We start from the raw sequence: 13,843 nt of genomic DNA on the forward strand, positions 1-13,843 counted from the left end.
CTATGGGTTCCACTGTCCGTGTTCCTAAATAAACCCTCTGTATTTTACAACCCACGACATGATATAGCGGGTACCACGCTTCTCCGAAGAATGAGTAAAGAGGGAATAGTGAATGCCTCCCTACTACACAAAACATATATCATGACTTACGGCATGATGAGTACTCTGCAAATGTGCTTGTATAAGTCATTCAAGAAGTGCTTAACAAAGGCTCTGAAAGGCCGCTCTTCCAGCTATCTCTGTGACTGCGCTGCGCGTTTCGCGCAGGGCTGGAGATTTTTTGTTTGTGTTGAGTAAATGAAATTCGGCAGATGTCACGTGCTCCCCAAATCAATGTTATGCGAAGCATGCAGGGGGAAGGGGACTGTGTTGTTGAGTGAAACTTTACGAAATGACGCTAACAATATTGCCACGGCCATTGAAAGAGATTGAGCTCTATACCCGAGTGGGTATGTGCTACTGGGAGACCGAATAGAGGACAAAAAATTGAAGTCCATGAGCTGATGTTTATTGTAAATGACTAGGCTTGACGTCTAGTACTTTACCGAGGACAAAGGACATATCGTCTTGTATTTATCGAGACCTTTTCTCGTGGAGGGGCCGTTTATCCTGGTGCTCGTGCCGCAAATCCCGAAGCTGGTGCCACGAATGCGGTCCCATAGGCCGACTGCCAGAACGCAGCCGTCGACAGAGCCGGTGCGTAGGTTGGTGGCGTGGCGTATGGGTTGAGCCTCACTGCCGTTGACACGTAGTCGTAGCCGTATGCTGGGGCACCAGGTGTGGCTTCAGCGGCATAGTTTCTTGAGGACTAAACGCGACCATCAACTCTGCGGCACGGCGAATCATTCTCTCTTCGAGGCCAGCCTGCTTGTACAATCCGGTCACGGCCACGTCGCCGCCACCACGGAAGAATCGCGGTAGGAAGGGTCTGACCGCGCCACCGTTGACTGCGACACCGCACGCCCACCTCGACTTTTGTCGAGCTCGCTCGACCCGAAGCAGCACGCCATTGACGATAGCACCGTTCATCTCGCGGATCGCTTCGTCTACGCAAGACATGTTTTCGAACTCGACGAACGCGAAGCCCGGGGATCTTGGCACCATCCACACTTCCTTGTGCTGTCCGTACTTGCCGAACTCGCGCTCCAGGTCGTCGTGGGTCATGGTGCCGTCGAGCCCTGCCACGAAGGTGCGTCCCAACAGTGAGCTGCCGCCTGGCGTGGTGGAGATGTTCGGGGTGATGACGGATAACGCTCTTGAACGCTTTTCGCCCACGCCACGATGCTCTTCAGCGCCACGACGTACCGCTTCTTTTTCTTCTTCTTCTTCTTCTTCTTCTTCTTCTCTGATAGTTCATACAAGATACAGAGGATTGGCTGAGTAGGAGGTGTATTTTCGCAGTATTTTTCTCAGTTTACAACTAAGGAAAGCTAGAGCTAACTAATATGGCAAATTTAAATACGAATTATTATTGATGATAAGATTTAGGCATCGTTAAGTTGGATAGAATTTCTTTTAGACTGATTGATAAATTCCGCAATGGTGAAGAACACATGCATTTTACATATGACAGCGGCGGCCGCGAGCGCACCGACATCAGAGTGAAGAGGATGATGATGGTCGCGGGTGCGCTCGTGGCACGCGGCAGTCGCTGATAGCGGGCAATTGAAATGGTTAACTGGTTGGATTAACACGTGATTTTAAGCCCATGCACACTTGGATTCAGGCGTGGCTGATCCATTTGGTTGGCCCATGTTGATTTAAAAAGTAGGATACAACTAGCTTGTTCTAGAAACATGTTTCCGCCTTAGTAACTGTAGGTATTTCTAAAGCTTATGACAGTGTAGAACACGATAAAGTAGTAAATTCGCTAACGCACGTGGGTTTACCCAATTACTTCGTTGCATGAATTTACTTCTTTTTAAAAGATAGAGAGTTTAATCGCTTTAAATCTGGCGTGCCTTCTTCGAAGTATAAACAAACTAGAGGTCTCCCCCAAGGTTCGGTCTTGTCACCATTAATATTGATTGTTTTATTCAGCCCAATTCCAGCACGATATTCGGTATTGTCACCATTATTATTTCTTGTTTTATTCTGCACAATTGCTGTACAACATAACGTACATATATACTCACGTACGTATGTATACGATGAGGACCTCACAATTTTGCTACAGCTGTAGTTATACATGCACTATATTAGGTGCTACAATTTTATATGAGTGCTCTGAACCCGTGGTTGGGCGACATTAATATTTGAATAAACATCAAGAAAAGTACAATCATAATTTTTCCGCTAATTATTCTAGTGCAGATTTTTGTACTTTACAGACAGGACGTTATTGCGCAGATGAAATTGATTAGGTAGTTAGAAGTAATTTATACCGACAATCTAAATCGAAGTCTGCATGTAGCAAATATCGTAGCTAAAGGAACACGGGTGGTTGGGATGCTTCATAGACACAGCAGTAAACGATGTTGTTTACGTCGCGATGTGCTTGTCACAATATATTGTATGTATACTAGGTCGATATTAGAGTTTGGCAGCGTCTTGGTTTCTGGAGGACCCACCCATAAAATTTGACAACTGGTACTTCTCTAACGCGAAACGTTACGATTATGTTTTGGGCTGCACAAATTTGTCACAATCATATTTATATGCGGAAGTGGTCCTGCCTTCTCTTCTTGCAAGGTTCCAAATACTATCAGTTCGTACCTTACTAAAAATATATGCATCTACACATAGGAGGTCGCAGCACGTTTTCAATAATGCATTGACCTCCTTTTTTAAACAACGGTGGTCTAGACTAAGGTGCCCACAAGTCATCGTCGTACAGAAGCATTTAGAAACATTACCACCGTTGTTTAAAAAAGAAGGATGCTTCAGTTTGTGAAGAAAACGCACGAGTTGGAACTGCATCTTCAGTGTTGAATTGGTTTTTTTTTCAATTCGTTCACCTACTTTACACCTATTAATCAAACAGAATTACTTGCAATTCTCTTAGCATTGCCTAAATATACTCTTTCTATAACAGATGATATCATTCTTACGGACTGCCCGTCTCTGTGTACTTCATTCCCTTCACCTAATATGTTCAATGCTCGACAAGTTTTTCACGCTTTGCCAGAAAATATTTACGCCTCATTCACTTGGTATGAACACCAGGGCATAAAGCAAGAACCTTTAATGAATGTGCAGATGCACTTCCTATGGCCTCACATATTGATCCCATAATTTCTATATTTCGACGCTATTAATTATTGTCGTGACACAATTTGAGAAATAAGCCATATCAGATAAATTTTGAAAACTCTCGCTTGGAAACATCTGAGTTATTTAAGGTACCCTTGAAAAAACCGATGATGCTTTCCTCGAATTAATGGCGGAGATATCAATTACAGGACTACGATGCCGAATCCCCCCACTAAACTATTATTTAAAAGGCCAGGTCTGGCGCAGTCTCCCTTTTGCCTCCACTTCAAGGACAATGAATCTCGGCATCATTGTCACTTGACACGCTGGTTATTTACAAATTATCACGGACGGCCGATTTTGGCGACCCCGCGTCACGGCAATTAATGGGCGCCGTATTCCCCCACTGACCGTGGGAACGGTGGGCGCATGCAAGAGAGCCGAGAAGTGCAGAATGGGGTGCTCTTTTTCGAACGTCGCCGCCGACCTTTGATCCTTTTGTAACTGCGGCGGCGTCTGCAAGGTCGTGGAAGGCCGCGATGTACCCCGAACAAGGATTAGACTACGGGACGCACCGGCTGAAAGCGAAACAGACTGACCGTTTCCCACGGAGGAAACCGTGGGAAAACCTCTGGTGGCCAAGTCATATGGCAACACCCCAACAGGTTGTCACTCTCCCTAGTTGAGGACCCTCTCCTAATTAAAAAGGTGTGAGGTCAATATATTTTTGAGGCGGAGTTCCCATCAATTAAATGCGCACGATTGGACCCATGTAGAGGTCCCTTGTCTCCAAGGAACAGAGCGAGGAGACACGAGGGGGATTTAAGCACAGGATTTTGCCCTGCTAGGCAGACTAGTCGATGACCAACATGGTGAAGAAACAGATCAACAAGTATCTCTTCTAGAAGTTTTTAGTGTGGCTCTGTATCGGCTGGCCACCTAAACTTAGCCGTTCGTCTAGTTGTGACTCAATATTAACGTCTGCAACGTAGACATCGAGACTTCGCCTCGAGTTTGCTCAACCTGCCCGAAGTCACCTGCAAGCACTAGCCTCCCGGAGCCACCAGCGTTGCAACACCGCCTACATCGCAGTCGTGCCAAAACTCTCGTCGACTTCTCGCCTCCGATCGTCGGGGACGCAATGTTGCCGGTCATCACACGTATGCCTTCACCTGTTTATATCTTCGAACTTTCTCCTCCGTCGTTCTATTGTTGTTAGTTTGTGTAGTTTGTAATAGTTCTCTTTGGTAAGCTGATTTATTGTTTTGTTTATACATTTTTTAGTTGTATCAAGTGTTGATGTATGTTGTTAGTTGTATTGAAGTGTTGTACTAGATCCCGTGTGCTGCCTTATCACTAGAGTAAAGTTTGTTTTGTTTTCTCACGTCTCTGATCTCTTCACTGTCTCTGCTTGCGTACGGAACGAAATAACCTGCTGTCATTCCCGTCGCCGACTTCGCACTGGCGATGCTAGAGTGGCAGCTTGTAACACAAATCAAAGAAAAAGACAGAACCTCTCCGTAGGTTGGCTTTAAATTTATCTCTTCCACTGGTCCTTTCTCTTGAAGCAACTGAAAAGGGTTTTAGCCACAGAAACATTTCCGAGGCCACGATGTGTGATTTTAGAAAAAAAAACACATCACAAAATAGAGTGTTAGGCTTTGGAAAAAATTCACTTTATTTCCAATCATATTAGCTTGTTGGCTTTTCTTTTTTCTTAACTCAACTCCTTCTATTTCTAATCTATGGTTTACTAACCTCTTCTTTTTTGAAACATCCTCATCTAAACATCCCGTCTGGTAAAACTATTTCATCTCAAATATTAAGTACCATTCGTTTCATGGCCGATATCCCATGGGGGGTCGCACCAGATTCTGAGGAACAACCAACCAACCAACCAATCAGTTGCGGCCGACACTTAGTGGAAAAAACAAGGTTCCTGGTCTGGTTCAACGTCTTCCTGCAGGGCTCTAGGTTAATCAGACTTCAACCCCCCCCCCCCCCCATTGGGTGCCCAACAGAATGCTCCCCGGCGTTAGAGTACGGATATCTAGGCCAATTTTAGGACGCTGCTCGAATATGTAAGTCTCGACATTTGTATGACGCTAAAATTATTTCCACAGGTATGAAGTGAGATTGAGCTATGCTACTATGGGTATGTTTCATTGGGAGAAAGAGGAGATAACGAAAAAAAAGACGTCGATGAGCTCGTGTTTATTGTAAATGATTAGACTCAAGGTCAGGTGCAAATTGCCGCGAGATCAAGCAGAGTCCCCGCCTGACGGCAACTGGCCGAAACGGTGAAGTTGGGATTGCTCCTTGCGTCGTCTGCTATAATAGCCACGTCGTGTTTCTATGTGCGCGTACGTCAAGCACGTTCTCAAAGTGTGGTCTGTCCCGTCATGTCAGCGCGAGTGTAACAGTTTCTACATAAGCCTGAAGTACGAAAGGAATTGGTCTTGCTCGGCTGCCATTGCATGTAATAGGATCGGTGAGTTAAACTTTCCATTGTGCTGTTTATTGTCGTCGTACCCTCTATTAACAAGAATAATTTAGGAGCGGGTGTGCCGCTTTTTGTTTCAAGCACATTGTATAAAGCTTGCTTTAGGCCGTGGACCTCAACATTAGCCCGACACCCTCCATGCCACATTGCCTCTTCCCGACGGGTGGACCGAGTGCCTGAACCTGCACCGTCGTCATACCCTATACATGGCCAAGAAGAAAGGTGAGGACCGGCATGTGGTGTTATGACCGAGGCTCGACGGCATCGCACCGCTGCTGCCAGTCATTACGGTTCGGGTTTAGCGGGTCTCATCATGGATAGCTGGCTGCCGTCACCAGACCCCTTTAGCCTATCTTGCAGGAAAGAAGGTGCCTTCTTCGAAAAGTGTTTACGCAGGTTTATTAACATTAAATACAGCACGGCGTTTCTCGCCAAATGACGAACATCTAGAAGTATCTGAGCACACGGGCCTACAACATTTCCGCCTTCATCGGAAATGCAGCCGCCGCAGCGGGGATTTGAGCACGTGACCTGCGGGTCAGCAGCAGAGTACCTTAGCCACTAGACCACCGTGGCGGGGCTTTCCTGTTGACTTCTGACTTCCGTACTTGATGTTCATCATCAAATTACGCAACCACTAATCGAAGATCGACAAATAGATTTTCAATTTTGATCTTTTCTGTCTCGCGGTCTTCGGTTCGTTTATAATTTTTCATATCTTCCTAAAATCACCAGTTCAACTTGTTTGGTAGAACATGAGCATCAACATACGTAGGCCAGTGTTTCAGAAAGCTGTCTCGCATGCACTAGTACTCTTTTTTCAGTGCGTGACACAGCGTCACACCTTGACAACTGATGAACGGAAAGTTGTTTGTACTCTTTTATTATTGTCTCTTTGCCGACGTTTGGTTCTCACGCTATAACTATCGGCATGTCATACCAACTAGCCAAAGCTGCCACACTTCAAATTATATTACTTTTACTTTTCTGTTTCGTCACCTCATAGACTTTTCTTTGCCTTTTTCTGTGCTTTTTTCCTTACTCATACATTGCTCTTTGTGCCAAATGGTTTTCGTCCCATGGTTTAATCTCTCCTCTATGGGCTTTCGCGCTCTGCGCAATAAACTCAGTTGGAAGTTAACGTTCGTGTCATTCCTGTCTCTGTGTCGTCGTTCTGTTTTCGCGCTGTAACTATTCGTGACTCCAGCAATTTATGCGGCACCTAGCGGCAATATAGTGAACATGCGTACTGAGGTCCAAACAGTCCAAGCACCAGTCGTATACGGTAGGAGCATGGTAGGATGATGCCGCCCGGAAAGAAAAAACAAACGGCCAAGCAGTTCTGCTGTGTTCTTCAGTGCACGTCAGCGAGATGGAAGGACAGCGCGATTTCGTTTCACGCATTTCCTTCCGAGGCCAAAGACCGAAGCCACGGAGCTTGGTGGATCGCGAATCTCCGCATCGGCAAGGACGTGAAACAGACGATACCGTTTGCTCAGGGCGTTTCGCACAACACGATTTCTTCTTTCCAGGTGAGGCACCACTGTTAACATCTTGACTCAAACCTACTAAATCACTATTGTATCCAGTAACTGCATAACGTTGCAGCTCCCGAAGTATGTAAACAAATCTCGGAGAAATGCGGTGCGCCATGTGCATCTTGCGATATAGCTGTGCTCTATTTTCTGCGTATGCTAACTGGAATAAAGGAACTTGATTCATTGGGCACACTTGAGAATACTATTTGCTGCATGTATTATGCCGCAATTTAGCAATTTCTGCTACGTTTGTCTTTACACGTGGCGACCACCCTGGAGGCACTTAACGTTTTGGTACAGCACATCGCTCGCGCAACTTAAACGGGTATCGGCAGTTCTGGCGTTTACTAGTATTGTGTTAGCCAGTTCTGGAAGCGATCGCTGTAAACTTGGCACTTTTTGAAAGCGCAGTCAATGGTTTGCGTGGCACGGACGAAATTGCAATGCACGCCGGCGCTTCTCAGCGCACAAGTAGGGAATTGTTTTCGTTTCAAGCGCGAATGTGTTGCATGTGATGCTGGTGTTTCACTCATACAGTTTTATTGCAATAATCTTCGACAAACGCGCGACCCTTGCGTGAATTTTTAGCCTTCTTTTCAGCCTCAAATGGCATCGCCACTAAGCCATCAATCGCCTCTAAGTGACGATTGATGGCGTTGAAGTGACAGCCTTAGTCGACACAGCTGCAGACTTTTTTGTATTGAGTGAACGATTGGCAGACAAACTGATGAAAGTCAGGACGAAAAGGACGGGCCCTTATATCCTAAATGCTGGGGGCCAGATAATGACACCCACGGGAAAATGTACAGCAAGACTCACGATGAGAATGTGATTTTGTAGCCACAATTCTGATCCTACCAGTGCGCTGGAAACCACAGATACTGGGAATGGACTTTTTGGGAGAGTACGGTGCTGTGGTTCACGTACGTGGCCGTGTATTTACATTCGCCCCTGACAAGCCTGTGACCCATGGTCCAGATGAAGAACCCAGGTTGTTACGTGTGGTGGACGACGACGTCTGCGTGCCACTACTGTCATGTCGTCTTGTTTCTGTGTGTTTCGGTGTGCACTGTAATGAAGACGCCATAGCTGAACGCTTCACTGCCCTTCTTTTTCGACAAGGCATTGCCATCGCTCACGGCATCGTCAGCATAGTGGATGGGTGCGCAGACGTGCTTCTGACCTACTTCAAGTAGGAGCGCCGGCACATCGATAAAGACACGGCTGTGGTATACCTCGAGGAGCTCGACTACTCTCAAGACTGTCTTATGCAAAAGGAGGCCACAGCCCTATAAGCTCCGCATACACCACCAGTCGATATCGGTCCGATTCAAATACCGACTAAAAGATGCCGTCTTATGGAGCTGCTCAAACAGCTCAAGGACTCCTTCTCATCGATATCACGAGTGGGTCAAATGCCTGGGACTAAGCAACGCATCATCGCGGCAGACACATCAAGACTGATCAAACAGAACCCATATCGCGTCGCTCAAAAAGAACGTCAGGTAATCCAGCAGCAAGTCAAGAATATGCGAGAGGATGATGTAATTCAACCATGAAAGTGTCCTTGGGCATCTCTAGTGATACACGTGAAAAAGAAAGATGGCAGCTTGTGTTTCTTCGTCGATTATCGTAAGCTTAACCAGGTTACGAAAAAAGACGTTTATTCATTACCACGGATAGATGACTGTTAAAAGACAGGCTACAGCATACTCGCTGCTTCTCGTCAATGGACCTTAAAATTTGATACTGGCAAACAGAAGTAGATGAGCGCGACTGAGAAAAGACCACTTGTAGTCGTGACGCCATACGGGCTTTATGAATTCAAAGTCGTCGCTTTCGGCCGGCGTAATATACAAATTGGTACCATTCTGTCCGGCCTGAAATGAAAAGCATGCCTGGTAAACCTCGACGACGTGATTGTTTTTTCGGCCTCGTTTGAAGAACATCTAAAGCTGCTACTGTCGGTCCTTCAAGCCATATACAGACCGCTGAACTCACATCAAAACCGGAAAAATGCCACTTCGACTTCGAAGAACTCCAGCTCCTGGGACACGTGGTCAGTCGCGAAGGTGTGAGGCCTAACCCAGATAAAACTGAAACCATCGCAAAGTTCGACACACCTGAGGATAAGAAAGCAGTCAGACGTCTACTGGGTCTCTGAGCCTACTACCAGCCATTTATAGCAGGCTTTGCACACATCGCGCCTATTCACCGAACCGCCTTACAAGGGAAGACGTTGCGTTTGTATGAGAGGAAGAGCAAGAAGTTTCGTTCAACGAGCTGGGGAACCGTCTGCACACTTCACTCGTCCTCGCTCACTTCGACGAGGATTCACCAACAGCCATCCATAAAGATACCGATGATGTGGGCCTAGGTGCTGTTCTTGTCCAGGGCCAAGAAGGTGTGGAGGGAGTGGTTGCCTACGCTAGCAGAACGTTGACACGTGCCGAGTCCAACTACTCAACAACGGAGGAGTGTCTGGTTGTCGTTTGGGCAGTTGCGAAGTTACACGAAGAACAAAAGTATTACTAGCCAAGAATCGCAGCAGAGGTGACACATCACTCTTTGTTGGTTTACCAACATGAAAGACCCATCTGGACGTTTAGCACGATGGAGTTTACGGCTCTAAGAGTTAACATGGCCGTAGTTCACAAGTTCGGAAAGCAACACTTAGATGCCGACAGTCAAGCTCACTGAATGAATCACCGGCTACAGAGGGTGATGAATTCGCAGGCGTTTTAGGAGTTGCTGATGCGGCTATGATTTCTCGGCAACAACAAGATTAGTGGTAGCTCAACTCGCTTATAAAATTCTTGAACGGACGAGTCGCCAATGCACAAAGAGTGTTTTCGAAGAACTTATCGCTATTTTGTTTACGGGACAAAATTCTTTAAAAAAGAGTTTTTATCAACAAATAGAAGCTATCAGCTGGTAGTTCCTGAAGCTCTCCGTGGTAAAAGTTTACAAGCCTGCTATGACGAAGCCACTGTGGGCCTCCTCGGTGTCACAAGAACACCGACATGCGTCAAAACATTATTACTAGCCAAAAATCACAGCAGAGATGAAACATTACGCCCGAACATGCACTGACTGTCAGCAGCGCAAGGTACCGCCTCTCAAACTCACTGGGCTAATACATTCAGTGCTAGTGCCAGAAACTGTTTTCTGAATCAGAATGGATCTGCTTGGCCCATTCCTAACATCGGACATCGGCAACAAATTGGTTATAGTGGCGACAGACTACCTCACCCGATACGCAGAGACCGAGGCGATTGCGAGTGGCACTGCAGCTGAAGCGGCCCAGTTATTCATTCAGAACAATGTCCTGAGACATGGGGCTCCAGCTGCCGTCATAACAGACAACGGTACCGCGTTTACAGCCGAGCTTTTTGCGCACTGTGCTCACGCTAAGTGGCACAGCTTATAGGAAGACGGCAGCTTACCACCCACAAACGAATGGGCTTACAGAACGACTGAACAAGATAATCGCTGACATGCTTTGCATGTACGTCGACGTGAAAAACGAGAATGGGGACCACATCTTGCCGTACTTCACATTCGCGTATAATACGGCGCACCAGGAAAGAACGAAAATGACGCCGTTCCCACGAATTCATGACAGAGAAGTTACTACAATGCTTCACGCCATGCTGCCTTATGATTGAAATGATTCAGAGACAGACGGTTCAGACTTCACTGAGCGCACCAAGGCAGCAAGGCAGCTTGCCCGCGTCAGAATAATCAATCAGCAGCAACTTGACAACCAATCGTACAACCTTCGCCATCGATTCGTCGCTTAAGAACCAGGCGATAGACTCTGGGTCTGGTTTTCCGTACGACGCCGAAGCTTCTCGGAGAAGCATCTACCCCGATACTTTGGACCCTACAAGGTTTTGGTCGTCTTAGCGACGTGACGTGCGAAGTAGGGCCCGACGCCTTCTCCTGTTCGAAACGTCGCCAGCATCTGCCTGAGACAATGCACGTGGTCTGCATTAAACTTTACCACTCTCAGTTATGTAAACACCCGCTAGCCGCATTTCTACCTGGTGAGCACCGAGACAACGCTATCTCTGGCGGGAGGGTAATGCCGTGCATAGCTGCGTCTGGCTGCGAGATAGCGACGACAACGAAGATCGCGGATTCGCTCGAGAGGCGCAGCGCAGGTGAATGAGGAAGACGATAATCTTTGCGGCCTTCTTTTGAGAGCGTCTCTATCCCCCTTTGTGGGTGAGCGCCATCCATAAGAAGTCATCATCAACATCATTACGATCATCATCATCATCATCATCATCATCTATGAGTTCCACTGTCCTTGTTCCTAAATAAACCCTCTGTATTTTATAACACACGACATGATATAGCGGGTACCACGCTTCTCCGAATAATGAGTAAAGAGGGAATAGTGAATGCCTCCCTACTGCACAAAACATATATCATGACTCACGGCATGGTGGGTACTCTGCAAGTGTGCTTGTATAAGTCATTCAAAAAGTGCTTAACAAAGGCTCTGAAAGGCCGCTCTTCCAGCTATCTCTGCGACTGCGCTGCGCATTTCGCGCAGGGCTTGAGATTTTTTTTTGTGTGTGTGTGTTGAGTAAATAAAATTCGGCTGATCCCACGTGCTTCACAAATAAATGTTATGCGAAGCATGAAGGTGAAGGTTACTGTGTTGTTGAGAAATGCCGCTAACAGTATTGCCGCGGCCATTGAAAGATATGGAGCTCTATACCTCAGTTGGTATGTGCTATTGGGAGACAGAATACAGGATGAAGAGAAGTCCATGAGCTCGTGTTTATTGTAAATGGCTCGGCTTTACGTCTAGTGCTTTACCATGCACAGAGGCCATATCGTCTTTTATTTATCGAGACCCTTCCTCGTGGAAGTGCCGTGTATCCCGGTGCTGGTTCCGCAAATCCCGATGCTGGTGCCGCGTATGTGGTTCCATAGAGCGACTTCCAGAACGCAGCCGCCGGCAGAGCTGGCGTGTTGGCTGGTGGCGCGGCGTATGGGTTGGCCATCACTGTCGTCGACGCGTAGTCGTAGCCGTATCCTGGGGCACTGAGCGTGGTATCAGCGGCATAGTTTCTTGACGACTAAACGCGACCATCAACTCTGGGGCGCGACGAATCATGCTGCGTTCGAGGCCAGCCTGCTGGTACGATCCTGTCACGGCCGCGTCGCAGCCATCACGGCGCGATCGCGGTAGGAAGGGTCCGACCACGCCACCGTTGACTGCGACACCGCACGCCCGCCTCGACTTTTGTCGAGCTCGCTCGACGCGAAGCAGCACGCCATTGACGATAGCACCGTTCATCTCGCGCATCGCTTCGTTTACGTACGACATGTTTTCGAACTCGACGAACACGAAGCCCGGGGATTTTGGCGCCATCCGCACTTCCTTGTGCTGTCCGTACTTGCCGAACTCGCGCTCCAGGACGTCGTGGGTCATGGTGCCGTCGAGGCCTGCCACGAAGGTGCGTCCCAACAGTGAGCTGCCGCCTGGCGTGGCGGAGATGTTCGGGGTGACGACGGATAACGCTTTAGAATGCTTTTCGCCAACGCCACGATGCTCTTCAGCGCCAGATGATGATGATGATGAATCCACAGACATGGCTCGTACCCACTCAGGGGGATTGGCCAAGAATCGATTGCTTAATTAAGTAAGTTTTTTTTAAATATCGAAACCACCCACCAGAAAAAAGAATGAAAAAAGTAAAGACACCCTAGTCAGAATGAATGGAGTGTATTAGTTGCTTGTCACTCGTGCAGATAAGACAACTATTCATTACCTTGAATAAGAATCAGGATAGTTAAACAATGCTCTTGTGTTCGTTGGAAATATTATTATTATTTTTTTTGCATGAATAATAATCACGCAATTAAAAGCTTAATTCTTTTACTTTCATTCAGCTGCTTGCAAACTGCGTAGAAAACGTTCTCGTGGCTGAAGCCCAGATCGTAAGCACCGAAGGAAAGTATGTTTTCTATAGTGAAATTCAACCCCAGGCTAGTCAATGGGAGGGCTAAGAATGTTTTCCTAAGCAATTTGTATCGGCGGCATGATAAAAAATAGTGCTCTATTGTTTCCAATTCTGAACAAAAGTTGCATAGTGGTGATATCGCCAGACCAGCCCTATGTGAATAGAAATTTAACGGGGGCACACGACATCGAAATCTGGTTATTATGGTTTCCAACTGTTTTGTAGGACACCAATGACTTTTCCATGGAAATCTTAAGTGAGTAAATTCTGGTGTTGACAATATTGCTTCCATAGCGTCTGCACTGAGCGCAAGCTTTCTGTATCTTGTCGCTGTTATAGTGGCCACTTCGGGAAGGACTGATAGTACTGGCCCTTCCAATGCTGCTCGTGCTAGAGAATCGGCGATTTCATTTACTTCTAAGCCGCAATGACCGGGTACCCATACTAGTTTCAGTAGCTGCAGCTGAGGAGGAACTAGCATAAGGAGCGAATTTAGGGCCATCGATTTTGTTGACGCCGTAATCGACGTACATACTGACAGGGAATCCGTTATTATGATCGCATTAGCGGCATTCAAAGGTAGCTTTCGCAGCGCTAGAACTATTGCCAACAGCTCAGCTTCAAAA

General features: G+C 46.9%; 2 protein-coding genes across 2 annotated transcripts; both read right to left on the minus strand.

Moving 5' to 3' along the window:
• Window positions 1-732: 732 nt before the first annotated feature.
• LOC142788241 (uncharacterized) lies at window positions 733-1,282 on the minus strand. Its single transcript, XM_075884835.1, has one exon. The coding sequence runs from the start codon at window positions 1,162-1,164 to the stop codon at window positions 733-735; it is 432 nt and encodes a 143-aa protein (XP_075740950.1). The 5' UTR covers window positions 1,165-1,282.
• Window positions 1,283-12,253: 10,971 nt separating this feature from the next.
• On the minus strand, window positions 12,254-12,685 carry LOC142788242 (RNA-binding protein Rsf1-like). Its single transcript, XM_075884836.1, has one exon. The coding sequence runs from the start codon at window positions 12,683-12,685 to the stop codon at window positions 12,254-12,256; it is 432 nt and encodes a 143-aa protein (XP_075740951.1).
• Window positions 12,686-13,843: the final 1,158 nt, after the last annotated feature.

Source organism: Rhipicephalus microplus, unplaced genomic scaffold (genome assembly GCF_043290135.1).
Source record: "Rhipicephalus microplus isolate Deutch F79 unplaced genomic scaffold, USDA_Rmic scaffold_49, whole genome shotgun sequence".
Lineage (NCBI taxonomy): Eukaryota > Metazoa > Arthropoda > Arachnida > Ixodida > Ixodidae > Rhipicephalus > Rhipicephalus microplus.

Bases quoted from the DNA above. Each gene is read 5' to 3' on its own strand.
- LOC142788241 (XM_075884835.1), bottom strand. From the start codon at position 1,164: ATGACCCACGACGACCTGGAGCGCGAGTTCGGCAAGTACGGACAGCAC.
- LOC142788242 (XM_075884836.1), bottom strand. From the start codon at position 12,685: ATGACCCACGACGTCCTGGAGCGCGAGTTCGGCAAGTACGGACAGCAC.